General features: G+C 46.5%; 3 protein-coding genes across 4 annotated transcripts; 1 reads left to right on the top strand and 2 right to left on the bottom strand.

The window, feature by feature from the left end:
• The first annotated feature begins 1032 nt into the window (after positions 1-1032).
• Positions 1033-3166, top strand: LOC133967862 (frizzled-8-like). The gene has a single exon (XM_062403537.1). It carries the CDS (start codon positions 1202-1204, stop codon positions 2948-2950), a length of 1749 nt encoding a protein of 582 aa, XP_062259521.1. The 5' UTR covers positions 1033-1201; the 3' UTR covers positions 2951-3166.
• Positions 3167-8773: 5607 nt separating this feature from the next.
• On the bottom strand, positions 8774-11448 carry LOC133968764 (gap junction delta-4 protein-like). Its single transcript, XM_062404948.1, has 2 exons — positions 10974-11448; positions 8774-10315 (listed from the first exon to the last, which is right to left on the bottom strand). Exons 1-2 carry the CDS (start codon positions 11026-11028, stop codon positions 9123-9125), a joined length of 1248 nt encoding a protein of 415 aa, XP_062260932.1. The 5' UTR covers positions 11029-11448; the 3' UTR covers positions 8774-9122.
• Positions 11449-11777: 329 nt separating this feature from the next.
• On the bottom strand, positions 11778-24194 carry LOC133967826 (cyclin-Y-like). Of its 2 annotated transcripts, XM_062403482.1 has the most exons (11): positions 23674-24193; positions 16788-16862; positions 16148-16165; positions 15890-15924; positions 15573-15667; positions 15457-15492; positions 15307-15364; positions 14804-14923; positions 14171-14337; positions 13773-13935; positions 11778-13516 (listed from the first exon to the last, which is right to left on the bottom strand). In XM_062403482.1, exons 1-11 carry the CDS (start codon positions 23825-23827, stop codon positions 13400-13402), a joined length of 1038 nt encoding a protein of 345 aa, XP_062259466.1. In that variant the 5' UTR covers positions 23828-24193; the 3' UTR covers positions 11778-13399. The 2 variants fall into 2 exon arrangements, with proteins under 2 accessions (XP_062259466.1, XP_062259467.1); XM_062403483.1 differs by lacking the exon at positions 16148-16165 and having other exon boundaries at positions 23674-24194.
• Positions 24195-25183: the final 989 nt, after the last annotated feature.

Here is a 25183-nt window from a genome sequence, read left to right as displayed (position 1 = left end):
AAATGTACCTGAGATATTCCAGACATGGAGTTTTTATGAGCCCATGTGAAAATACAGCAGAAGTCAGAGCAAAGTGAAATGTGTGTGTTGAAGTTTCCGACACACGACACAAAAGTGAAGACAGAAACTTCTCCTGCTGCAGAAACTGTCCGCACCCAGTTTTCTGAGCTTTTCCCTCCAAATGAGTTAATGTCTGTAAAACACGTGAAGACAGAACTGGCAGATCTGAGGTCAGTAAAACATAATTCAACAAAGTTTCTTAGTTTGTATGATGCACTAATTAACACAAAAATTAGCAAATCATCAGAAACAAGTCGAGGTGAAGTGTGGAGCTGGAACCACTTTGACAGAGACGTGTGTTTGACAGGGACAGAAATGTAAATATGAGAAATTAGCATGAAAACCTTATTTAAGTTTTTTATTTGTGCAAAGTTTAACATGCAGGAAAATGTTTTAGTACATATTTAACTTTATTCATGTCCAGGGGAGATGCAACCATTAGCCGTTAGCTTAAGTCAATAACTTAATGATTTATTACTATATTAAGTTCTCATAAAGTTAGTGTCGCTCTCTCTTTGAAAAGTGTCAAATCAGAGTTATGTCGTTTGATCTCAACCAAAAATAATCAAATAATTTGAATTAACCGACTCTGATAATTAAATTTAGAGAATATATTCTGGGGGGAAATCCTCTCAGTTTAAAAAACCGTTACACAGGCTGAGTTAATGACAGTTTACTCCCCATTGTCTCCAGCACTAATTACATCTCCTCCTTGTGTCTCTATTGTACTATGACCCCCCCTGAGTGTGTGTGTGTGTGTGTGCGCGTGTGTGTGTTAGTGAGTGTGTGCGTGTGTTAACAGAGACAATGTGATTATAACCCTTCCTCCAGGGTGAACATTTTAAACAAACACCTATAGAATGAGTCGTGGATTGACTTCTTCCCCCTCCCCGCCCAGGCTGGGGGAGTGTCCTCGCGGCCCCTGTATAAAAACAAACACACCCTCCATCCACAGAGTATTCAATAAGAGAGAGAGAGACAGAAAGAGAGAGAGCGGGAGAGAGAGAGAGTAGACTGACAGAATCACAGTCGGTGGTGAAGTACATGTGGGCTCTACCAGATCCACCCTCACCTCTCTGCGCTCTAGCATGACTCCAGCAGCTGCTCTGGATTAAGACGCCGTGCGTAAAAGACGACCCCGATGGAGCGGAGCATGGTCCCGGGCTGGTGCGTGCTGCTGACCCTGGTCTGGCACGGGACGCGCTGCATGGCGGCCAAGGAGCTCCAGTGCCAGGAGATCTCCGTGCCTCTGTGCAAGGGCATCGGCTACAACCGCACGTACATGCCCAACCAGTTCCACCACGACACGCAGGACGAGGCCGGTCTGGAGGTGCACCAGTTCTGGCCGCTGGTGGAGATCAAGTGTTCCCCGGACCTGAGGTTCTTCCTGTGCAGCATGTACACGCCGATCTGCCTGGACGACTACAAGAAGCCGCTGCCGCCGTGCAGGAGCGTGTGCGAGCGGGCCAAGGCCGGCTGCGCGCCGCTCATGAGGCAGTACGGCTTCCCGTGGCCGGACCGGATGAGGTGCGACCTGCTGCCGGAGCAGGGCAACCAGGACACGCTGTGCATGGACCACAACGGGAGCCAGACCACGACCGCCTCCCCGGTGGTGGTGAAGCCGACCAACCGGCCCCTGAAGCCCTTCAACCCCAGGAAGAAGCCCAGCTTCGGTCGCGGCATCCCCGGGAAACTCAAACCGGCAGCTCCCCCGTGCGAGTCGGGCTGTTTCTGCCGCGCGCCCATGGTGCCGGTGAGCGGAGACCACCACCCGCTGCACAACCGAGTCAAGACGGGACAGATCCTGAACTGCGCCATGCCGTGCCACAACCCCTACTTCACCCAGGAGGAGAGGACTTTCACCGCCTTCTGGATCGGCCTGTGGTCCGTCCTCTGCTTCATCTCCACTTTCGCCACCGTGGCCACTTTCCTCATCGACATGGAGCGGTTCAAGTACCCGGAGCGGCCCATCATCTTCCTCTCCGCCTGCTACATGTTCGTGTCGGTCGGATACATCGTGAGACTGATCGCCGGACACGAGGAGGTGGCCTGCAACCGGGAGAACGGCGCGGAACACATCCACTACGAAACCACGGGTCCCGCGCTGTGCACCATCGTGTTCCTGCTCATCTACTTCTTCGGCATGGCCAGCTCCATCTGGTGGGTGATCCTGTCCCTCACCTGGTTCCTCGCCGCGGGGATGAAGTGGGGGAACGAGGCTATCGCCAGTTACTCACAGTACTTCCACCTGGCCGCCTGGCTCATCCCCAGCATGAAGTCCATAGCAGTGCTGGCTCTGAGTTCCGTGGACGGGGACTCCGTGGCCGGGATCTGCTACGTGGGGAACCAGAACCTGGATAACCTGCGGGGCTTCGTGCTGGCACCGCTGGTCATCTACCTGTTCATCGGCACCATGTTCCTGCTGGCCGGCTTCGTGTCGCTGTTCCGGATCAGGAGCGTAATCAAGCAAGGGGGGACCAAGACTGACAAGCTGGAGCGGCTGATGATCCGGATCGGGGTGTTCACGGTCCTGTACACGGTCCCGGCCACCGTCATCGTGGCGTGTTACTTTTACGAGCAGCACAACCAGCAGTCGTGGGAAATTACGCACAACTGCACGTGCAAGACGGACCCGAGCAGGCAGAAGCCGGACTACGCGGTGTTCATGCTGAAGTACTTCATGTGCCTCCTGGTGGGCATCACCTCGGGGGCCTGGGTCTGGTCCGGGAAGACGCTGGACTCCTGGAGGACGTTCTGCACGCGCTGCTGCTGGGGGAGCAAAGCCTCCGCGGGCTCCATGTACAGCGACGTGAGCACGGGCCTGACGTGGAGGTCCGGCACGGCGAGCTCCGTGTCCTGCCCCAAACAGATGCCTCTGTCCCGGGTCTGAGCGCATCGTTCACCCCCTTGTCACAGGAACAATCAAACAAACAGAACCAGCTCTTTTGAAAAACGTTTTTTATTTGTTAAATTATTATTGTGCCAGGTTCCATCTTGGTCACGAGCACTCCTCTGATGTGAACTTCTGAAAGTTACAGAATCAAGTTGGGAACGTGTTCATCCTCTGCCTTATCCAAATGACGTCCTTATGTTTGAATAGAGGGGGGTGGGGTGGGTGTGGGTGGGCGAGGGGGTGGGGGGTGGGGAACGAATTGTGTTGGGATGTCCATCAGCGTGTTGTAATTAGCTCATTAATGAACGCCTAATGGCTTCTCCTTAAATAATGGGGCTGTGAGCTGCAGAACAATGTACCTGGCACTAAGAATGCAGAGTCTCCTCTGGGCTTTAATTGAATGCGCACAGCTGATGAGATCCCTTTTGTGGACGTGAGCTCCTCTCCCTGTAAAGAAAGAAACCGCTGTGTCTTAAAACACGAGCTCCACGGTGTCTCTGCCCTGGAACCAGGCCGGGGACACCCATCACTGCCTTAATACTGTCTCATATACGGGTTGCATCCGCGCGTAAAAGTGTATTTATATAATTATTGCTGTACATAGATTGTACATTTTGTATATGGAAATTTACGAGATTGTAAATATGTATAATTTCACTTTGATAGCAGATTTTTATTTTGAGAATAAAACAAGTTTTTATGGAAATTTGTCATTCTGGTGCGTCCTGGTTATTGTCGCCAAAAACGTTGTCCTGTGTTGTGCCTTTTACGCACAAAGATGTTTTGGGGGATTTTTAAAAGCGTTTGGTAAAAAAGGTGGATTCATTTATATTGAAGTGAGAAGTTGTAGCCGGCGCTTTGGGCCACATGTGAGATAGTTAAGCTCCTGTAAACCTCCGCTGAGTTGCAGGTTCTCACGCTGAGAGACGCGGGGGACAACATCATCATGGCAATGGAGACACTCCAGGTGGTCTCCTCGGGTTAATGCTCCCCCCTGCTCCAGGCTCCTGTCCTCTCTTAAACCCCCGATCCGGGATAAACGTGCCACAGTTAACACGAAATGAAGTAATTGAACTTAACTCGCTCTGCAACTGCTCCGTGGTTTTAACTTTTAGCAACACGTGGATCAGGAGGAAGATGTTTCCTCCAGTTTGTTACAACAACTTAAAAGAAAAACGACTCGAGCGTTATTTAGGTTCTCTGTAATTTAACATGCAGACACTTAAAGGACGTTAAATGCGTGTAACTAGACTTTTGGGTGGACAGCTAGGTAGAAACGCCCGAGGCTCATCATTAAGACCTCAGCGAGGATGTGCGGACGTGTAGCTGCAGACCCACACACTGTCTGTCGTGTTTAAAGTTACTTAGCGCAGTGTGTAATGTGTGTGTGTGTGTGTGTGTGTTTGTGTGTGGTCTGTTTATTGTGTGACATCCAGGGAAAGGTGTGTGCGTAACGGCCTCTGTAGGGCGCGTAGGAGATGGGTCTATGTTTTGCCTCCAGTGTGAGAAAATACGACTTCTCTTCTAAATGTTGAAGACACCACTGCACAGTGTGTTTAAATCATCTATAAACTCAGAAGACACGAGCCCAGGAAACCAACGCGTTCCTCTGGAAGCTCTGGAGAAGAGTCTGGGTTCCACAGTGAGGAGGAGAGACAGATGCAGTTGTGTTCTGCTGCCACCTTGTGGTCAAACGGCCGCAGAGCAGAAACGACGAATTCAACTAATCTACAAATTTACAAGATGCAAACTTCCCTTGTTTCTGACGCACATTTATGACCTGACCCTCTTAGATTATTAATTTGAAATTGAAATTAAAATGCACTTAGCGTCTGAAATAATAAAAAAAAAACAATCTTTACTGATTCTCTTACAATTACTGATTGTAAGAGAATCTACTTGTGTCTTCAGCTTTCAAACAATGGAACAAGATCCAGGCCCAGTTCAGACCTGGTGTCGACTCCCCGTCCTGGAATAAGGTTTAAGAAATCATCCGTCGATCAGTGTTGATATTGTGGCCACAGAAAAGTATAAAGTATAAATATAAAGATGACTTTGCAACCTTAAAATGCCAAATAACAGAACCAATTTTTTTTTTTTTTCGTTTTGGGACATATCTTCCAGCTGGCAGGTTGTTGAATGTGGCCCAGGATGCATTTGGGCTGCCACAACAAATAAATGGTTTTTCTCGCTGCACATACTCAGTTGATTTGATCAGAAAACAATCCACTGTGGCAAACTGAGGCCAAACTGAGACAACTTTGACCCACGTCCGATTTGTCTCCATCAATTATAATCAATTATAATCAATTATAATCATCAATCATCTAATAAGGAGACATCAGCTCCTGTTTACTGCGTCCAATGGGAACAAATTGCTCTGCCACTGCTTGTTAACCATGAGACAGCTTCACTTCCTCTTCCTGTGTGTGTGTGTGTGTGTGTGTGTTGGGGGGGAGGCTGGGCATGTTCCCTCAAGCCCCGAAGCCAAAATCAACAGAGGAAATGGGTTGAGAGGTCGAGGCTGATGATTCATCTCCTGCTAACGTCAACAAGCCGCTGACTTCAGGACGACGCTCGGAGACGCTGGAGGTGAAGACCAGCTCGTCTTCATCGGCTCTGTGGAGCGAGCTGACACACACACACACACACACACACACACACAGAGAAAGTCACACAGCAGCGGGAGCTTTTAAATTACAGAATGCAGGAAGCATACAATATAACAATATGAATAAATTCACGTTCTGGCTAAAAGCAAATCAAACTGTCCAACACAAACGTTCCTCCCCGGGTGTCGTGGTGGCTCACAGCTTTCTGCCCACATCAAGTTATGATGATGCAACATAAAACATGAAACAAGGAAACTTTGCTTTATTCCCACAAATGTTCATTTTAGGCTTCAGCGGCCGATCGACGGATCACGTTGGATGAATAGATGGATTCTCACTTCAGTCCCTCGGGGGAAAACCCCGACTCCTGCAGCTCACAGAAGAAAAGTCATCAGTCAGAGGAGTTCATCCTCTGTAAGTCTCCCACTCAGCGACTCAGGCTTTGCTCTCTATTTCCAGACTTGCCTGAAACTTGACAGTTTAATCTGGATCACGTCAACCGCCTCTGCACTCGGCTGCAGGCTGGAACAAGAAGAAGAACCCACAGGAGAACTCAGACCTGGAGCACATCCACGCACCACGGCCCAACAGGCCCTTTAGATTCAACCACACGGCACCAAACCACACATGCTACTGATTCTCTTTATTCAAGATCCATGAAAACAAACAGATTTACTCTCTCACAATGTTAAACAAGTGTTTTCATTATTATTATTTTAAGAATCAAAAGACAGGAGATTAAATAAAAAAGTCACAAGCTTTTAACTTTGTTTTTATTTTTATTTTTAAAATACAACCATTCATGTCACTTGCTCGCATGTGGAGGTGTGCAGGGGGGAGGGGGGGGTAGAGGTGAGAGGTCAAAGGTCATGTTTGTCATTCCTGGAATTCTCTCAAGGGTCAAAAAAAAAAAGAGAGCAGCTCCGTAAATATCCTCCCAATGAGAGAACAAGCACAGTGTGATGTCCGACTGTCTCAATTTAATCTTTAGCTTTATAGAAAACCCCGAAATATATCATTGAAGCATCTGTTATGGGTTTTAATCTGCTCTGTGTGGGTTGATAAATGTATGACAAATAATAAAATATAGTTTAGAATGATATTTAAAAGACTCACAGCGTGGTGGTCCTCCTTTGTGAAGGTATATGTGTTATAGAGCAGCTTATCATCTGTCGGCCGCTCTCTAATCCGCAGTCAGAAAGTCAAAGCAAAGACGAGCCCTGGATCAATCGTGCGTCATTAACACCAAAGGACGAGCGAATGGATTGAGTTTCCAGAGTCGTGCCCATGAAGGACGAACCCCCTTTCCAATCTCATCTCCACCACCTCAAAGGTGAAGAGGATGCTGGGTAATCAATACTGGAGATGCCTCGGCCTTCTCTCTGATGTGCTGCAGCGTTATCTTCAGTTCAGTAGGAGATCGACTCCTGATAAAAAACATCATAAATCATCTGTATTCACATGTGACCACGGCTACACAACACAACGTGCACGTGTGTGAAGCAGTTTGTGTGACTTCAATTCAGACGTTTCTTTAACCCTGACAAACTGTTCAGTGAGGAAAATACTGTGAATGAACTAGAGTCAGACCTATTGAATAATATCCATATGTTGTTAACGTGGCAGTTCATCAGGGAATTTAAATCCTGTTCTATTATATTTTAATTAATATTATTTAAATTCATAATATATCATTTTACAGAACTGGATCATGTTTTAGGCATAAACAAATATGTTTTTACTATACGTATTGTATTTTTCATGTTATGTTATGTCACCCTATTATTAAATTGTTTTCTGCTTTTTAACCTCCATGATCTCCTCTATTTGTTAATTTCTCTAGTGCACTACTCAGAACTGACCACTAGATGTCAGTAAAGACAACAAATTAACATTGTGTTCAAATGTATGTGGACACGCTTCTGTGGACTTATGGTCAGAAGCGGTTCTTCCTGTCGGAGACTGACTGACCTGCATGGAGCTCTGACCTCAAACCCGTTGACATGTATGACTGGGATGAACTGGAACGCCGGCTGTGACCAGCACACTGTCACACAGCACCAGTATCCGACCCCACGAAGCAACGTCCTGCAGCCGAGTCACTAAACTCTGTGAGCAGCCTCCAGAGAAGATGGAGACTCGAGCTGCAGCAGAACAACTCTGAGAAATGAGATGTGCAGTCACCGCACTCGGCTGTAATGAGGCGTCCAAACTCTTTTGTCTGTGTAGATCCTCTGTGTTGAGTTTTAGACATTGTTACACAACCTATTTATGAGTTGTGTTGTGACGGGCGAGTGCAAACAAACTGATCCTCATGAAGTTACATATGTGGAACAAAGAAGAACCTGTGACTTGATAAGAAGATTCTTTCTGTGTGAGCGTTTTGTGTTGAAGCATAAATCTGTGGGAGGTCAGTAACAAGACACACACACACACACACACAAATACACACACACCCAGTCACCTTTGGGGACACTTCTATGTGAGTGTGCAGGGTCATCGGGTTTGCTTGTGCGACCTCTTGACCTCCACCAGCGACAGTGCGGCCCTTTCACCGAGCACCTTACTGACCACCCCCCAACCCCCCCACCCCCGGTAATGTTTCTGCATGTCTTAGCTGCCTCAAATACCACAGCAGAAGAAGAATGGGAAGGTATGGGGCATGTGTTCTGGTCATGGCTGTACTGGCGCTAACACGTCTCAGAGGTTGTGCGGTTAAATTCACAGTGAGTTTCTACATCATAAACTTGTGTTGCAGGAATTGCCGCTGAGTTTGTTGCTGGTTGATGTTTGTCGTCGTTTTAGGATTTAAAACACTCAAGAAAACAGTAAATCCATCCCGAGCTCCGCCCTGCGTGCCGAGTCGAGGTTGAGCGATGGCGGCGAGGAGGGTTGAAGGACTCGGGTCGGGCTGGCAGGTTCGCCTCAGGTCGGGTCACGGCTGGGTTGTGGAGCGCTCGTGTGAGAGGTCAGAGGTCGGCTCAGTGCGTCTGTTGTGGCGGCCGGCGTCCGGGTGATCCAGACAACAGCTGAGCGCCCTCAAGGTCAGGGCCTGCTGGTTTGACCGACTTATTTTCACACAACAAAACACTGGAGGTGTTCAGAGACTTTGTGAAATGTAGAAACACGAGAAGAAGTTTTACAAGAAGATGCAAATCTGATAAATTTACTCATTTTATTAACAAACATTCAGAAACAACATGCGTCTAAATCACTCCACATCAATCTCATCACCTGAAACCAAATATTTTGACAGAATTCAAAAGACGGAGACGAAGCTAACGTTTGAAATGTCAATGTAGAAAGTAACGTGCAGGATTCGTATTGATAACTTTATGAGTAATTAAGAGTTTATGAGATGTGACCACTCGAAGGCTGTGAAACAAGATGGAAACACAACATGGGACCTCTTTTTAAAGTGGACACAAGGCTCCTGACAGTTCGTTCTGTCTCCATGAATCATCAGTGCAGCTACAGGTTCTAACTCATCTTCCTCTACAGTCCAAAGATAAGAGTAAAAGCTCCATGTCCTGGGCTGGCACAGAGTTCTGATCCAGTCACACCCAGGCCCGCTTGTCCTGAGACTCGCTGCTGTCCGACTGTTGGCTCGAGTTCGTTTCAGCCGAGCTGCTCTGGCTCTGCAGCTTCTTGACACCCATGGGTGGCCCCCTGGGGTCCAGTGGCCCCCTGGGGCTCGGCGGCCCCCTGGGGTTCGGTGGCTCCCTGGGGTTCGGTGGCCCCCTGTCCGGGCGGGGGGATGGCGGAGGTCTCAGGTGGCTGTGGAGGACATAGTGACTTGGCACAGGATTGCTCATGGGAGTCGGTGAACGAGGCCTGTTCGCCCCAGTGTCCTTGTTTTCTGGGCTCCTCTCATTGGTAGATACACTAGTTCTAAGGGGGGGTCCGCCATTTGCTTTGGTTGAGAGGAGCTCACCATTTGGTGAAACACCGGCGGTGTGTTGTTCCTCTTTGTCGGCCTCCGTTGAGCCTCCACTCAGGAGGATTCTCCTGGTCGGGAGAAGGTCTTGGTCTTCAGCCGTGGTGGTCGTGGTGAACATGCTGCTCTGCTCTCCTTTACTCATCTCCTCCATCAGCATCTCCCTCGTCCTCCGCCATCGCACCATCGCCCTCATGGAGCTCACCAGGTCCACCAAACTGAGCAGGACGGACAGGGAGGAGACGCCCAGCATGAGGTTCAGCATCAGGGTCTTCTCCGTGGGTCTGGAGACGTAGCACTCCACCCCCGATGTGCAGGGAGCCTCGTAGCAGAGGAAGCTCTTTGGAACCGAGAGGCCGAAGAGAAAATACTGGCCTGCTCCGAATGCCACCTCCAGGAGGAGTCGCAGAAGTACAGCGAAGAAGTAAGCGCAGTGGAAACGAGGCGCTCCCCATCCTCGGGGGGGGTCATGGAGAGGAGCTGTAAGCAGGGACACTTCTCTGGAGGACCTGGAGTTCTCCAGAGAACCTCCTCCACTCCCTCCGCTGCAGGAACCTCCAAAGTGAGGATAGGACCGCAGCCTGTGCAGGACGTGGGTCACAAACAGAACATGAGGCAGACAGAGCAGAAGCAGGTGGAGGAACCAGAGCCGGAGGGCGGACACGGGAGAGAAGGCGTCGAAGCACAGGTTGGAGCAGCCGGGTTGGATCGTGTTACACACAAATCGCTCCTGCTCATCGCTGAAGAGGCTGCAGCCGGCGAGGAGGACGAGGAGCAGGCGGAGGGGCAGCATCAGGGTCCACCAGGTTTTACCTGAAACAGAAAAGATATCAACGATAATATCTGATCTGGGAAAAGCTTCACAGAATGTAATTAAAAGTAAATAAGGGCGAAATATCTTGAGGCCAAATATAACACAACTGACGATTACAATGCAAAACTGTTTATTGTTCATAAAGGAAACTAAAATGGGTAAAAAGACATTTATTTTATAAAACTGGAAAAATGTATGATAAACTTTATTTTTGCAGCAGCTTTCAAACACAAATTTATAGATATAAAATGACGCACAAACAAAATTAGTACTGTTAATTAACCCACAGCCCAAAAACCTCAGTATCACATATGATCTAAATTTTGAAGCACATGCTTTTATATCTTATCTTTTTACCAATTTAGCCAAAATCCAATCAGCTCGGTCTTTTCCTGACCTTGAATAGTTTATTCCTGGATTTGTCTCGTCTGCACCAGTCCAATTTAAATGACTGATTTCAACTGGTTTTAATGGTTGTTTTAATACTTTAATACTCTGTTCTGTATTTTATTCCCATGCAGTTTGTAACCTTTTTAAAACTTTTATTATTGTAAATTAGACACAAAAACAGTTGTAATATTAAAAACACCAAATTGGAAACACAAGGGATAAACTAACTACTTTATAATTCGAGCAGTAAAACAGTTTCCAACTCACCGATGAAGGACACATTGTGACTGATGGTGATGAAGAGCAGATCTGTGGTTCCCATCTTCCTCCTGGTACAGAAGACGGCTTGGAGAATTTAGGTTGAGGTGCTGCTGTGTCGCTGTCCCCTTCTCCGCTGGTCCAAACGTACGCCCCCCCCACTAATCCCAGTCACCTCTGATGTCCTGTCCCTGCCCCTCGGTCCCGCCTGCAGAGGTCAGGACCTGCAGGAAGCTATTCTTACCAGGCGGCCGTCAAAGCATTGTTGGGATGTCAAGGTGCCAGTCAAACACAGGGGAAGCTGCCCAGTCATGAGCTCACCTCGGACGGATCAATGGGGTTGGATCAAACTGTGGATGGGTTCAAATCTCATAACAAGACAAAAAGGATCATGGATCTTCATTAATAAATCATGCTGATAATTATGAGTGTGGAATCTGAATAAATATCAGGATCTAGAGAAGAGGTGGAGGAATATCTAGTCGCTGAGTCTCATTCTAGTTTTGTTTGTGTGTTTGTTTGTCAGCAGGACGTAGCAAAAAACTATAAAACAGATTTTAACTAAACTTAGTGGAGCGTGGGACGCGACCCGATGATGAATTCTGGCGTTGATCCAGACAAAAATCAGGATCCATTCATTCATGGATCTCAAGGACCTGGATGAAAGATGACTGATATCCACGAGTGGGGCAGATGAAGGGACTGGTGGGCCTCGGTGGAGTTATGTGCTCATTACTTTAATAAACTCTGAAACACTTAAGACTTCTGTGGTCCTGCAGAAAATCTCCAGATTGATTTATTGACGACTCAGCGTTATTAGACAAGAGTAATTTCTTTTATTAGAAACACAAATCAACAATATAAACGAGTCACAATGTCTCCGTTCTCACTCGTTTACTGTACAAAGTTAATTAGCAAAATAATTGTGCTGCTTCAGTTCTGATTATTTGCCAGAAGAGATTAAATCAGATGCATGATGGAAATACAGTAAAAATATAAATTGTAAATACTTCAGCAGTTGTTGGCTCAGCAGGTTTTCTTAGACTTTTCACAAGTGCAGGAAAATGATTCATATTTTCCTCTTGTCGTTTCTCTTTTCTGTTAAGAGGACGAATGGATATCTCAATAAAGTGACTTTCTCTCAGTCCTCTCATCGACTCGGAGGGAAACAAGGTTGTTGGTTCACACCCCCGTTTGTGCAGTTCTCTTTGGTTGCGTCCGCAGTTGAAAAGTTGACCTTGTGTTGACCTCTAGAAAATTACTTTATTTAACTTTAACAGCTCCCCTCGTTTTTACCGATGCACATATTTTCCTCAACAACTTCTAGAAGGTTTAACATCTTGCAGGTTTTATTTCCTCCTGCACCAATGAGGTTATGTTTTCGTCCCTGTTTCTTTGTGTGTCTGTCAGCATGAGAACACAAAACTACCACAACATTTACACATTGTGAAGGATTCATAAACATTGTAGCACAGACCCGGACAAAACGACAAATCCAGGATTCTATTTTTCCATTTCTTCTTTGGGAATAACAAAAAAAGAACATTTTAAGGGACTGGTATTTATGTGTGTCTTCAGGATTATGCAAAAACTACTCCACTGATTTGTATTCACATTTTGTTGAGGGGTGAAGCATGACCCCAGAAAAATAGAGATTTTAGTTTGAACAAAGGATTTTCATTTGTCTTTTTCTTTGACATTGTTTTTGACATTTTTACATATTTCCCAGGGAATAATTTGTGTATCTGACATTTACAAGTTTAATTGAATTCAGCTCCATTGTATTTAAGGAGACGGGTGAATTGTCCCTTTAACGTTCCTGACCCTGAAGTGGTAGTTGTCTCAAATGTCCACTAGATGTCGACAGAGAGCTGCGTTAGCACGAAACGTTCGGATAAAACCCAAATCAGCTGAATCTTAAACCGGAGGGGAAACGTTTCCACGTCACTGAGAGTTTGACTCACCGACCTGAGCAACACGAGCGACTCTAGAAACACTGAGAACCTCGAACTACAACGATTTCCAGAGGAAGAAAACTTGCTAACACTTGTATTACTCTGAGACTCGTCAAAGGAAAATAAATAGTCGGGGGAACAAATTCCAAAAAGTTTTGAAATGTTAGAGGATCAGACGACTGCAGCGGCTGAGAGTGAAATAAATAGCGTCTGAAGGGCCGGTCGTAGAAGTGTTTGCTTTAAGGCAGGTTCACTCTGCCGTCAGGAGGAGTCACCGGAACAAACCAGGAACCCTCTTCTTGAGGCACTGTGAAGGGGTCGGCTTCTCTCCTGAGGTCACCACATCGTCCACGAGGACAGACGTGGTCCACCGCCTGAAGACGTGGCTGCTTCCACTTCCACGTCTCTTTCCCATCAACCTGTGTCTGTAACGTCTCTCCACCCGGTTAGCGTCTGTGGTGAATGTCAGTTGATTAGTGGTTAGGAGAGAATCGCCGGGACCCATCGGATCCCACAGAGATTGTCCACGCTGGCCGAGCGCTTCCTGGACGTCCTCCGCACGTCGTTGAAGCGGTCGTCACAGAGTCGGGACATGGCCTGGAGGGAGGAGGAGGAGGAGCTTGGATCAACTCCCACTAAACTGTTACACACACACATTTCAATAACTAAAATGATCTGTGAGCATTAAGGTTTTATAGAATCTGGTTATTCTTATTCTAGAAAGTGAGGGAATATAACTTCCTTTTTAACCGATCTGTCGCGTGTTTAAAAAAAGAAAGATTAACAACACAGATATTAAAAAGCAATAAAAGACGGACTGAGTGAACGGGGGGGGGGGGGGGGGGGTCCTGACCTCCAGCTTGTGGGCCTTGTCCCGGCCCAGCGGCTCCAGGGGGAAGCTCAGGTTGTTGGACTCGGCGAGCGAGCGCAGGTCAAAGTAATACTTGGCGTAGACGCTGGACGGAACGTTGATGTTGAACTGCAGCAGCTCCAGGAACTGACGCTCCAACTCGTTCCTGTCACGAGGAGGATTCACAGAAGATTGAAATATTAATATTCATATGCTTTCATTTCTAAAAACCCATTTGTTTGTCCCCTGTTCTGCATGTAAAACTAAATCTACAGCAAAAAGCATTTGATCCTTGATTCATCTTGGAGATTATCCCTCCACGTCTAATCCTGATATGATTTCTAATCCTGAACCTCATGTCCCTCGTGTTTCTTCACGACCTCCAGCCGCCGGCCACTCACATGTCCTCCACGGTGATGTCCTTGAGGATCTGGCAGTAGTCCACGTTCCAGACGGCCTGGTCGTCCCAGACCTTGGACGCCAGCAGGATGGCGCCCAGAACGATCCTCTTCCAGTTCCCCGGGCCGATGTCCAGCTCTGCGTAGGTCAGGAGCCGCTCCAGGTAAATCTGCCCCCCCCCACACATGCACAAAAATGAGTCAAATAGACGAAGACGAGCAAAAACGTTCATCTGGAAAGAGATGGTGAAGGATTCGACTCGGGGATCCTTCAGCATCGTGACCTACAAAGCTCTCAGTGAGGTGGAGGAGCTCATGATCGCTCTGTGGTGCCGTCAGGAGGAATAAATCCTGTTTCCACTGACCTCCTCGTCCATCGCTTCTCTCCGAGGCTCGTGGGACAATCAGGGACAATCAGGGACAATCAGGGACAATCAGGGACAATCAGGGACAATCAGGGACAACGTGGGACTTCAGAGTCTCAGTCACTTCATCAATTTACACACATCCCTGACTTGTCTCAATGCATCAGGCTGCACGTTCCCCTGCAGGCAGAACTGTGTGTGTCTGTGTGTGTCTGTGTGTGTCTGTGTGTGTTTGTGTGTGTGGAGGACAAGGGGGGGGTAATGATCTCACCAGTGTGACGATGGCGCACTCGGCGGTGAGCTGGGCGGAGCTGAACAAGGTCCTGACGAAGCGGTAGATGTGCCGCTGCTCCGGGTCCTGTTGGTCGTAGTCGGGCGGCAACTCCGATTTCTGGAGAGAAGGGAGGAGAGAGTTAAAGAGAGGATGAGGGGGGAGGGGGGGAGGAAGGGAGGAGAGGAGTTAAATAGAGGATGAGGGGGGAGAGGGGGAGGAAGGGAGGAGAGGAGTTAAAGAGAGGATGAGGGGGGAAGGTAAAGAAAGAGGAGAGCAAGGAGAGAAAGGAAAAGGGATGGAGGATGAGAACAAGAGGTTAAAACAATCTGAACCCAGAATATAAGACAGAAATAAGACATTTTAAAAGAAGCATTAAAAACAATAAACATAACAGAAACTGGAGCAGTGACTTACACCAGGATTAATAAAAGGCTTTATGTTAATTTTGGAGGTTCAAAGATTAAAAACCATGACAAAGAAAGTGAAGTGATGAATCTTACTGTGAGCGGATGAAGCTTTTCATCGAATATGTCCAGATGCATTCCTCCGTCTGCGTCTCTGGAACCAGACAAAACCATCACAGGCCGGATTTTTAATATTTAATTAAAAACCTCTCAAGTCTGAAGTCTGGGATTAATAAAGATTCTCACCTGTTTTTTATGTGGTAGTAAATTGCCAGAGCTACACTGAAAAGAGAAAGAACAGAAAGTGTAAATATGAATGAGGAAGATAAATGATTTTGTGTTGTTTGTTGTTGTGTTCGAACCATTTGATTGTGTATTTGAGGTTGGGCTGGCTGACGGTGTTGTCGTCCAGGAAGATGGTGGAGCAGGAGCTGTACCTCCGCCTCAACGTTCCGTGCTACACACACACAGACACACACACACACAGTGAGTGTTATTAGAGTGTACATGTTTTTGTGTGACCCACATAAAACACGTCGGGGCCTCACAGCTGGAACGACAATCACCAGCATGAGACATGAGGATGTGACGTCTCACACTTTTCATTCAAAATCTAAACACAAATATGAACCAGTGTGAAACAACGTGGATTAGATTTGTGAAACAGTCGCACACTCACGTTACTTATGAAGAGGCTCTTTCGCTTTTCGTGCACTTTTGGAAAATAAAGAAAAATAGGTTTTGTCAATAAATGTCCTTTACAAGCTGCACACAGTGTTCTCACCACAGGTTCAAAACACACACACACACACACACACACAAGAGACTCACACTGAACAGCTTCTGTATAATAACACAATGAGCAGAGACAGTTAATAAAGGGTGCAGAAGAAAAAGGTGCTTTTACACCACTAGAGGGAGACAGAGTCACACTCACCGTTCCTGACAGGCACCTCTGAAAAGAGAGGAACCAAAAAACCTTATTATGGTTTCACTCAGTGAACGTTTCAGATTCAAGGTAACACTCAGTCTGAGAACCCAGAGGAACCTTTGAGAAGGTTCCTAAACGTGGAGGAACCTTCTCTTTTGACTATACAGATAATATTTGCTGCTGAAATGAATTTACTCGTGGTTTGGTTTCTTCTGTGGATTTGTCAATTTAAAAACTAATAATAAAAATAACATCGGCTTTATTCTTTAAGGCCACAAGGACGATGGAGGATGACACTCTGAGTCCATTGATTAAATCCACTGATGCAGAACCACATCGGATATGAACGTGAATTTGAAATGTGAGAGATTAGATTTTAACAGGAAACAGAATTTATCAGCATCAGTTTTCATCAGTTGCAGCATCACAAAGCCGGAGTTGTCCTCCTGTTTTCTCCTCAGGCCTTTGAGACCAACACTGATCTTGTGCTGTGGTGGATCCGAGGACACATGTTAATATTCCCTGTGTCACAGTGTGCCCCCCCCCCCCCCCTTGCAAACATCACTATAAACAACAATCTCTTGTCCAGATCCTCGTCCTCTTCAATAAACACACAGATTGAATCCTTTGAATCAAAGACACTCACCGTCATTCTGGGACTTGCTGAGGAATATGGTGCTGGCCCGCGGATGGTCCGACGGGTTGTACTCCATGTTTAACTCTGAAGACACACAAAGAACTCGAGTCACTTTGTGTATTGGCGACAACACGGGGACACACGTTACAGCTGATGGAGTCTTCAGATGTTCCTGCAGTTCAAATATATACAGGCCAAGAACAGAGGAGAACCAGCGACTTTCTGTGATTTACAACTAAACAGATTCAGTTCCTGCAGGAGTATGTGTGTGTGTGTGTGTGTGTGTGTGTGTTTGTGTGTGTGTGTGCATCTGATCAAACATCAAGAAACGCTTTGCTGCCGTGTTGACTTTAAGGAGGCAGTAAAAAGCAGCAGCTGCTTTGATAACACAGATAACAGAGGTTAATAAACTGAGGCTTCTTCTCACCCAGCGCTCAAACAAACAAACAACAAACAACAAACAAACAAAGATCCAGAAACACAGTGTTGACGCTGGAAGAGCCTGATCACATCTGAGTGGGAGCAGCTTCTGTAGCATCACACAAGTTATTATACACACACATGTAAGGTACAAAACAAATGGTTTCTATGTTTAAAGTTTGTTTTACATTCTTTCCTTTCTGAATAAATCTGACTGGACCTGATCTACAACCGGCCCACCTGCTGGAATTCCCAGAATGCACAGCAGCGGGCGGGGGTGTCGAGTGTTGATACGTGATATTCACCACCTCAGGTAAACGTTAACGAAGACTCGTGCTCGGCACCTGCAGCCGGTGAAACGGGAGAGGCTCGGCTGACCCGTCGGCTGGAACCTGTGTTACATAATGAATCAACAGCAGGCGCACACCCGGCCCTGAGACGCACAATCGCACTGTTGTGTTTGTTTGTTCGCACTTCAAATGTGTTTCAACCTTTTTTAACCACTTCCCCACATTTGGCTCAATGTTGTTGCCTCCTGAACGCGTGGTAATCTCCACTGGTTTCGTATCAGAGGGGAGTGTCGGGTTACTGGGAAATGTTTAACGCACATTTAGAAAGAACCTGAAATCCACATGTCAATAATATCAATACACAACTTCCTCATGGGGGTGGATTTCTCTTCTGTTCAGCGGGATTCCAGTATGACCAGTGGAATCCTGGATTTCTGTTCAAATTTCATTCATTCATAGATTCATCAAGTGTCGAATTTGTAATATTAATAGATTTAAGCCAATCAACTCGTGATAATCTTTATTATCTCATACTGTTGTAACACACACACAACACTGGCCCAGAGTGGTAGAGAACAAGGTTAAACAAACACAACTAACCTGTGCACACATGCATACAGCCCCTTATTCCTGGAAGAGAAAGCTCCCACGTGCATAAACACACACACACACACACACAAATAGGTTAACGCAACGACAGTTTTAAATAAGGTTTTTGTGCAGTCGGTTTATATTCCAGTTCAAACTGGTTCCTCTCTACACACATTCCCTGCATTGATTAGATTGTGTTAATTATTCCCTCTCTCTGCTGGAACCTCTTCATTAAACCAAGTACGCAACTAATCAATGAGGCCAATGCAGGATTGATCAGTGAGCGATTGATGAAGGACGTGTTGTGTTCGGTTACACACGACTTCACCTGATGTGTGTGTGGTTAATCAGGGATGAAACCAATAATAAACTCCTAATAAATATTAAACCAAGCTCAATTTACATTGTTTTCTTCTACCTCTGCAGTTCTTAATAAATCGGGTAGAAACTGACTCCCCTGTTATTCCAGATTCTCATTTCTGTGCTTCAGCTGATGAGCAGCAGCAGTGGAGACACATGGAAATATCAAAATGTGGGAAACAGTGACGTCCCTCCAACGCCTCCAGGTTCCAGTTTCTTATCATGTGTGTGGAGGGGGGGGGGGGGGGGGGGGGAAATACACACGGGTTACACACATGAGCCACGAAGGAAGACGTGAATAACGAGTGCACGCCGGCGCCCAACCAGCGTTTGACCCTGGTTGTCGGGGGGGGGGGGGGGGGGATCACAAGGCCGAGTCAGATGATGCGTATTCAGCTGTGTGGTTTTCATTGGCTCCGTGATGAGAACAGACTCTGGGCTGTGAGGTCTGATCCCTGATGATGTAAATCAGGTTTTTCAAGTGTTTTCTGTCGCAGCAGCTCAAAGCCGGCGAGTCTGTCTGAAGTGGAAATGAGACGAGGTCCGGGAGACGAGTGTGGAGGAAAACTCTGCCTCATTACGAGTCAATGAATCACACAGGGATCCTCTGTGGTGCAATATATTAGCACTAGAGCGTTAGGACCATATTAGAGAACACGTTAAATAGAATTAGTCGTTCCTCTCTTTCTGGATCTAGAGTCAATCTCCTGGTTTCTTGAGAAATCAAATCTCTTTGAATCTGATGAGAAGGACGATAACGAGGAAACACGTCTTCCTCCACTAGAGACTCAGTTTCCTCCAGGTCGCTGTTTGTGCTTCTGTCTTCATGATAATCAATCCTTATCTTTTCAAAGTTCTTATAATCGCGTGGAGCCGATCAGACGAGACATGAAGTATTTTGTTCTTTTCCAGACGCTTGTTTTAACACAGGTTGATCTTCTGATATTCTAGAATCATGATTTCAGTCTCTCAATATTCCCTCGTTCTCGTGCTGTCAGATTTCTGTGAAACTCGTAGATGAGCTGTGTCCCCGGTGAAACACATGACTGCTGCTGCTGCTGTAAAAATAGAAGCTGGGCTTGATTTGTCCCGACAGTGAGAAGAAGTGCATGTTTGGTGCGACTTCATCAGAAACCCTGTTGTGTTACTTTATTCTCCGTGGGCCAAACTTTCAAATTGCTTTCATGGTTGAAAAAAAACGACTCGGTTAAAAAGATGTGATAAAAACAAAGAGGTCGACAACTTGAAGTTTTATAGTCCACAATTTAACCACCGAATCTCTCACATGTCAAAACCAGGGATAAACTCTGTGTTAGATATTTAACAGGTTTAAAACCCGAGAGGAGGAAGTTTCCTTCTGGTCTCACACAACATGGACTGAACTTCAATACAAGAGCATCAGCTGACACACGAGGCCTCAGAGACAACACTGACCTCAGCAGAGACACACAGTCGTCTTTGTGAGAGAGACGCACATCATATGATGGCTTTGTCTCTCTCTCTCTCTCTCTCTCTCTCTCTCTCTGTGTCTCTCTCTCTCTCTCTGTGTCTCTCTCTCTCTCTCTCTCTCTCGAGGGCCTCATGTCAATTTAAATGTTTAAATTAACAAAACAGTTTTAAACTCTGAGTTTTCCTGAAGGAGGTAAATTATATTAACTGTTTATCCATGTTTATGAGTTACAGCACATGGACTTTGAGAGTTTCACTCATATAATGGGTCAATATTTCACTGAATGAATTAAAGTGAAGACGGTAACATGTGCAGTTTTGTGCGTTTTTTTACGCAGTTGTGTGACTTAATCACTTAACGCAGCCTTGTTCACATTCTGGAGTTGTGTTGCTACAGTTCCACAACTTTACAACAGTAGAGCAGATCTCTGCTTCTTCTCTCTTTCCTCCTGAGATACTGGTTTTACATTTGCTTCTCTGGAAAATTTCTGGAAAATGTTTGGACTCTGTGCATGTCTAAGAGCAGCTTGAATAAGTTCCACTATTTGCTTATCCTTCAACTGCTGCTTTACGTTTTTGCACTTTCACTTTGCTTTAACAGATCACGATTAGTTTCAAACCCTCTCACAGCAGCAGCAAAGCAGGAAAGGCTTCAGTTTGATGTTCGAGTCCTTAAATGTGGAATTTGAGGATTCCACATCTAAAATCCACCAAGAGACAAAGACGAGTGTCTCTCGGTGAAACGATCTGAACGTCCAACGATGATGTTGGACTTCAATGTCCCTGAACCTTCCTGAGGACATTTTCAAAAGGAGAAAGATTTTTTTAAATCCTACGTCTTTCCAGGTTTCCCATGACTCCTTGAACCTTGTAATTCCCTGTGTGACAGCTCGTCCAAACAAGAACTAATAATTCCTCATAAGCAGCTTGTAAGCCAGCGATCAAACCCGAGGCTTCACTTTCAGCTCTGCACATCCTCAACCCGCCTCCGTACATCAGCAGCTCATTTCTAATCCCTGAGTTTCGAACCCACGAGTTTAAGTGAACATGTTTTGCCCAATTAGACAGAATCGTCTGGAAGAGTAAAGATAACATGTTGTATGAGGACACGGGGACCTTGACCTTTGACCTCCGCATTCTACTCAGGTCGTCCTTGAGTTGAATAAACTCGTCCGAGGGGTTCTTGATTGTCTTCCACTAATTGAGTTGAAGGCAGCAGACCCAGGCATTCTGGGTAATGTGCAAAATTCATAAGATCTAATTGTATGGCATCATATCGCTCGTTAACTCCAGGACCAGACGACGACTTTGAGACGCAGCGTGACGTTCTCTTAATTGAGCCCCCCCCCCCAGGGTTCCTCCTATCTACTGCGACTCAGGCTCACAGCTGCCTCTCTGGGCTGTTCTTTTATGGGGGGGTGATCTTTTTTTCAGATGCTGCAGATCCTAATGAAGCCCACTAATCTCCATCATTCTGTCTGCGAGCTCCTAACAGAGCGGCGCCATTAGACACGCTCCGGTTCCAATCAGGGCAGCTCGGAGACAGACGTCCTCTCAGCACGACTCGTCTTCAGCTGCGTCTTCAGCTGCGTCCAGAGGGGACGGCTGGACGTCCATCACCCGCCGGAGACACTTCCACCGCTCAGCGAGGACGAGCGTCTGCCTCCAGGCTCTGAGCCTCCCAGAGAACTAATGATCCAAAACATTTTGCTGTGCAACATTGGCACTTAACCCGGCCACTGACACTGGAGCCATGATAACAGAACAATCAGCCGCTGTAGAACAAAGCACTCTGGCTAATAGCCTCCAACAAATTGCAGGCAGAGTGTAAGTTCAAACCCCCGACGGACACTCTGGTTGTTTGGTCCAAACCCGATGTTTTCACCTGCTTACGTTCACACGCGGTGGTCGATTACACAATCCAACAAACTGCAGCACAGACCGACAATCACACGGCAGTAACATGGATTCTGTGAGGAGCCGACTGTGCGATACACTAAAGATGCAAACACACTTCTCACATCACTGAACACCTTGTTTTAACTGAATGGTTAAGAGTCAATGATACGACTGATATGCTGCGTGTGAACATGGACCTGATAAATCTTTCCACAGAGCAGCTTCTCACCAGTTCTTCTGAAGACGCACAATTCAACTGATGTGGGAACCCCCCCCCCCCCCCGATTAGCATAGATTATAACGCTGCTTCCCTGCTGTGATATTGTCAAATTTCTTCACCGTTAAAGGTTCAGCATCTAATCGCCCTCCAAGCAGGAAGGAGAATATATACGGTGGCCTTCAGATTACATACAAACACAAAAGGGCTCTGGTTTGTTCTTTCTAAGCGACTGTAGAGTTTAGTGACATCTAGTGGTGAAGTGTCAAGTTGCAGCTGAACAGCCCTCATCTCACCCTCTTCTTCCAAACATGAACATGAACCAGTGGAAACCTTCAGGTGTCATAAATACTCAAACGGTTTAGTTTGTCCCGTCTGGGCTACTGTAAACAAACATGGCTGCCTCCGTAGAGCGGAGCCGCTCCTAAACATGAAGCATTATGTAGTATTTAAATATAAAGGCTCCCTCTAGGGTTAATCCCAGCCAAACACATGCATTCAATAACAGTTGGCCTTGAAAACACAGAAGCAGATATTCTGACAGTGAGTCATAAAGAAATAAAATGTTCTGTAACAGAAAATCTGAACCCAAAGAAAAAGGGTCTCGTACAGATTTCTCAGAAAATCAATTTCCCCGGTGCTGCCGGGCTGCCGGCTGCGATGAGGCCGTCCATTTAGCCGCCACTCTCCGGTGTGAAAGGCTCGATTGTAATGCATATTAGCATGTGTCAGAGGGGGGGGGGCTGCGTTCCACAGTTGCAGTTTCTTTCATGCGCAGGCTGGAAAACAAAGAGCAGCACAAAGGAGGCTGCCGCTCGTGAGCAGGATGTTGTCTGCAGCTCCGTGTGCACAACACGTCTCCCCTGCAAGGACACATGGGACGGACATGGACACATGACTGATCCGTGTGCCGGGGCCTGTGCCGACCCCTGCTCCCTGTAGGTCGGCCTCTCCATGTCAAACTGACGCAGAAGAGGTCACGAGTTATCATTCAAGATTCCTAACGACCCTGATAGTGTGTTTGGAGATGAAGCTTCAGCCCCTTTCAGTGTTTTACTGTCACCAGCCATAAAACACAGTCTATATTTATTGAATAGATATTAAAGGTTACTGCAGCAGCGCCTGTTTTAACTTGAATGTCATTTTTGTTATTGTTTGTGTGCTGGACGTTGTGTGCAGAGCTTTTAATAAACGGTCTTTGGTGAAGTTAGTGAAGTGTTCATCCTACCTGGTTTACCTGCACTGGTTGATCGTTTGTTCAAATTGTATAAACATCGAAGGGATCTTGTGTCCAAATTTGGCAAAATAACAATACATGTGCCAAGTTTGAGGCTAATATGATGATATGATCCACGTGGAGGCAGAAAGACGTTTGTGGAATTAGTGGGTAGATGTTTTTTTAGATATATTCTAACACAAAGTTGTTGTACTTCATTCTGTAATTAGAGATATGACAGGAAATCATCACTGGGATTTGTTTGTTTTGATCCACAACTTATTGTTCTGGTTGTAATTTCCACAAGTGAAACTATAATAAAACTTTATAATATCAGTTTCTATCAGTGCTGGATCATCTCATCACTTGCATCCCCTGAGTTCTGTCTCGTGTTCCTCTCACGCGCACAGCTTCCCCCCCACCCCGTGATAAGTGCGTGTGTCGTGTTTTTACCGTCGACGTTCTCCCGGTCGCTGATGTGCTGCAGGTTGCACCCGGTATCCTCGCGGCTCAGGTCCGACTCCTGGTGGTACGAGTCCAGGCGGGAGTGGGCATTCCGCCGGAGCTTGGGGCTGGCGGACACGCAGCATGAGGTGGTGCTCCCCATCCCTCCGGCCCCCGGAGGCAGCCCGGATTCTCTCCGTGCACGTCCGCCGAGGATGGGCAGCGAGGAACGGGCTGGGTGTCTCCGAAACTCCCCCGGTCACCGAGGGTCACACGTCGGGTGCGTCCGTGTCGCAGCGCCCATGGGAGCCCTCCGGTCAACCGTCGGTGTGTGTCCGCGCACGGGGGCTGTCACACGGGGGGTGGAGGTGTCACTACCACCGGGAGCGAGCCGCCGCCGCCGCCGCCGCCGAGGAGCCCGGCATCGCAAACCAGGACGCGGCCGAGGGGGCGCACGCTGGTGTGGGTGATGGGTGCTGGGAGCTGTGGTGGTGGCCGCCGGGCTGTCAGAGAGAGAGAGACCGACCGGGGAGGCTGCAAACCCCGAGAAAAGGTTCCGGTTCAAGGGGGTGGTTCCCAACCAGAGAGAGGCGGCGATGACAGAGCTGATTCCAGGTCTGATAACAGGCTGATCCGCATCAGCTGCATCAGGAGACGAGTTCATAACATCCAGATCAATAAAGAGAATTAAGTGTCAACAGAAAACACATTTAAGTCATATTTGTGTGTTTATTTTTATTTTTACAATAAATGAATCCCACATAATATTCATAGCATTCTGTATGTTTGACTTTGAGATTCACTTACATGTGTAAAGGATTAGATTATTATATTATCATATTTATTATAAAACAATGTCAAAGTGGCCTCAGCAAAGTTTAATGTTTCCTTATTGATGATGCAGATAAATAAACTGGGACCAGAATCACATGTTTAAACCAGTACAAGACACTCGGTAATATAAATTTATTAATGACGTGTTTGGGGTTAAATGTGAACAGAATTATTTTGTTTCTCAGTCTAAAGTTTCCATTTTTGTAGTTTTCTGAAAATTTCGACCTCCGGGAATAAAAATGTTCTAAAGTTTTAAAGAGTTCGACTCGGTTAAAAGGGTGACACCTGCTGGTCAGCCCGCAGAACTGCATGTGCAAGGATCTGTGAGAAGTAAAATTAAAAGTTAAACTCTTCTCATTTACTCTTGTTTCTGAAATGACTTTACTCGGTCATGGTTTAATCACCTAAAAACTGTATATTGATCTGCTTGTATATTTTTGGAAGCTTGAGAAACAAGTCAGAAATAGTTGAAATAAGAAAAACATGATGTTCAATGTGACTGTTACGATGAATTAGCTTTTTACTAACTCGTGCATAGACAAAAATCTGCATCGTGAGTCTTATAGTTCACAAACATTTAAAAAGTGCATCATACGGTGCAGACCTGGGACAGATGACCTCTGGCTAACAACATGAGAACAGCTAAATATTCCTGTTGTGATGTTTCAGTTGTAGTAGCGCGTGT

This window comes from Platichthys flesus, chromosome 14, assembly GCF_949316205.1.
Source record: "Platichthys flesus chromosome 14, fPlaFle2.1, whole genome shotgun sequence".
NCBI classification, from domain to species: domain Eukaryota; kingdom Metazoa; phylum Chordata; class Actinopteri; order Pleuronectiformes; family Pleuronectidae; genus Platichthys; species Platichthys flesus.
The sequence above is the reverse complement of the archived record's forward strand: the minus strand, read 5'-3'. Positions and strand labels throughout refer to the sequence as shown.

Bases quoted from the DNA above. Each gene is read 5' to 3' on its own strand.
- LOC133967862 (XM_062403537.1), top strand. From the start codon at position 1,202: ATGGAGCGGAGCATGGTCCCGGGCTGGTGCGTGCTGCTGACCCTGGTC.
- LOC133968764 (XM_062404948.1), bottom strand. From the start codon at position 11,028: ATGGGAACCACAGATCTGCTCTTCATCACCATCAGTCACAATGTGTCC. The intron at 10,316-10,973 runs GTGAGTTGGAAA...TTTCTGTTTCAG, and splicing joins TCACAATGTGTCCTTCATCG to GTAAAACCTGGTGGACCCTG.
- LOC133967826 (XM_062403482.1), bottom strand. From the start codon at position 23,827: ATGGGGAGCACCACCTCATGCTGCGTGTCCGCCAGCCCCAAGCTCCGG. The intron at 15,493-15,572 runs GTTCGAACACAA...TTCTCTTTTCAG, and splicing joins CTCAAATACACAATCAAATG to TGTAGCTCTGGCAATTTACT. The intron at 14,924-15,306 runs GTAAGATTCATC...CCTTCTCTCCAG, and splicing joins AAAAGCTTCATCCGCTCACA to AAATCGGAGTTGCCGCCCGA.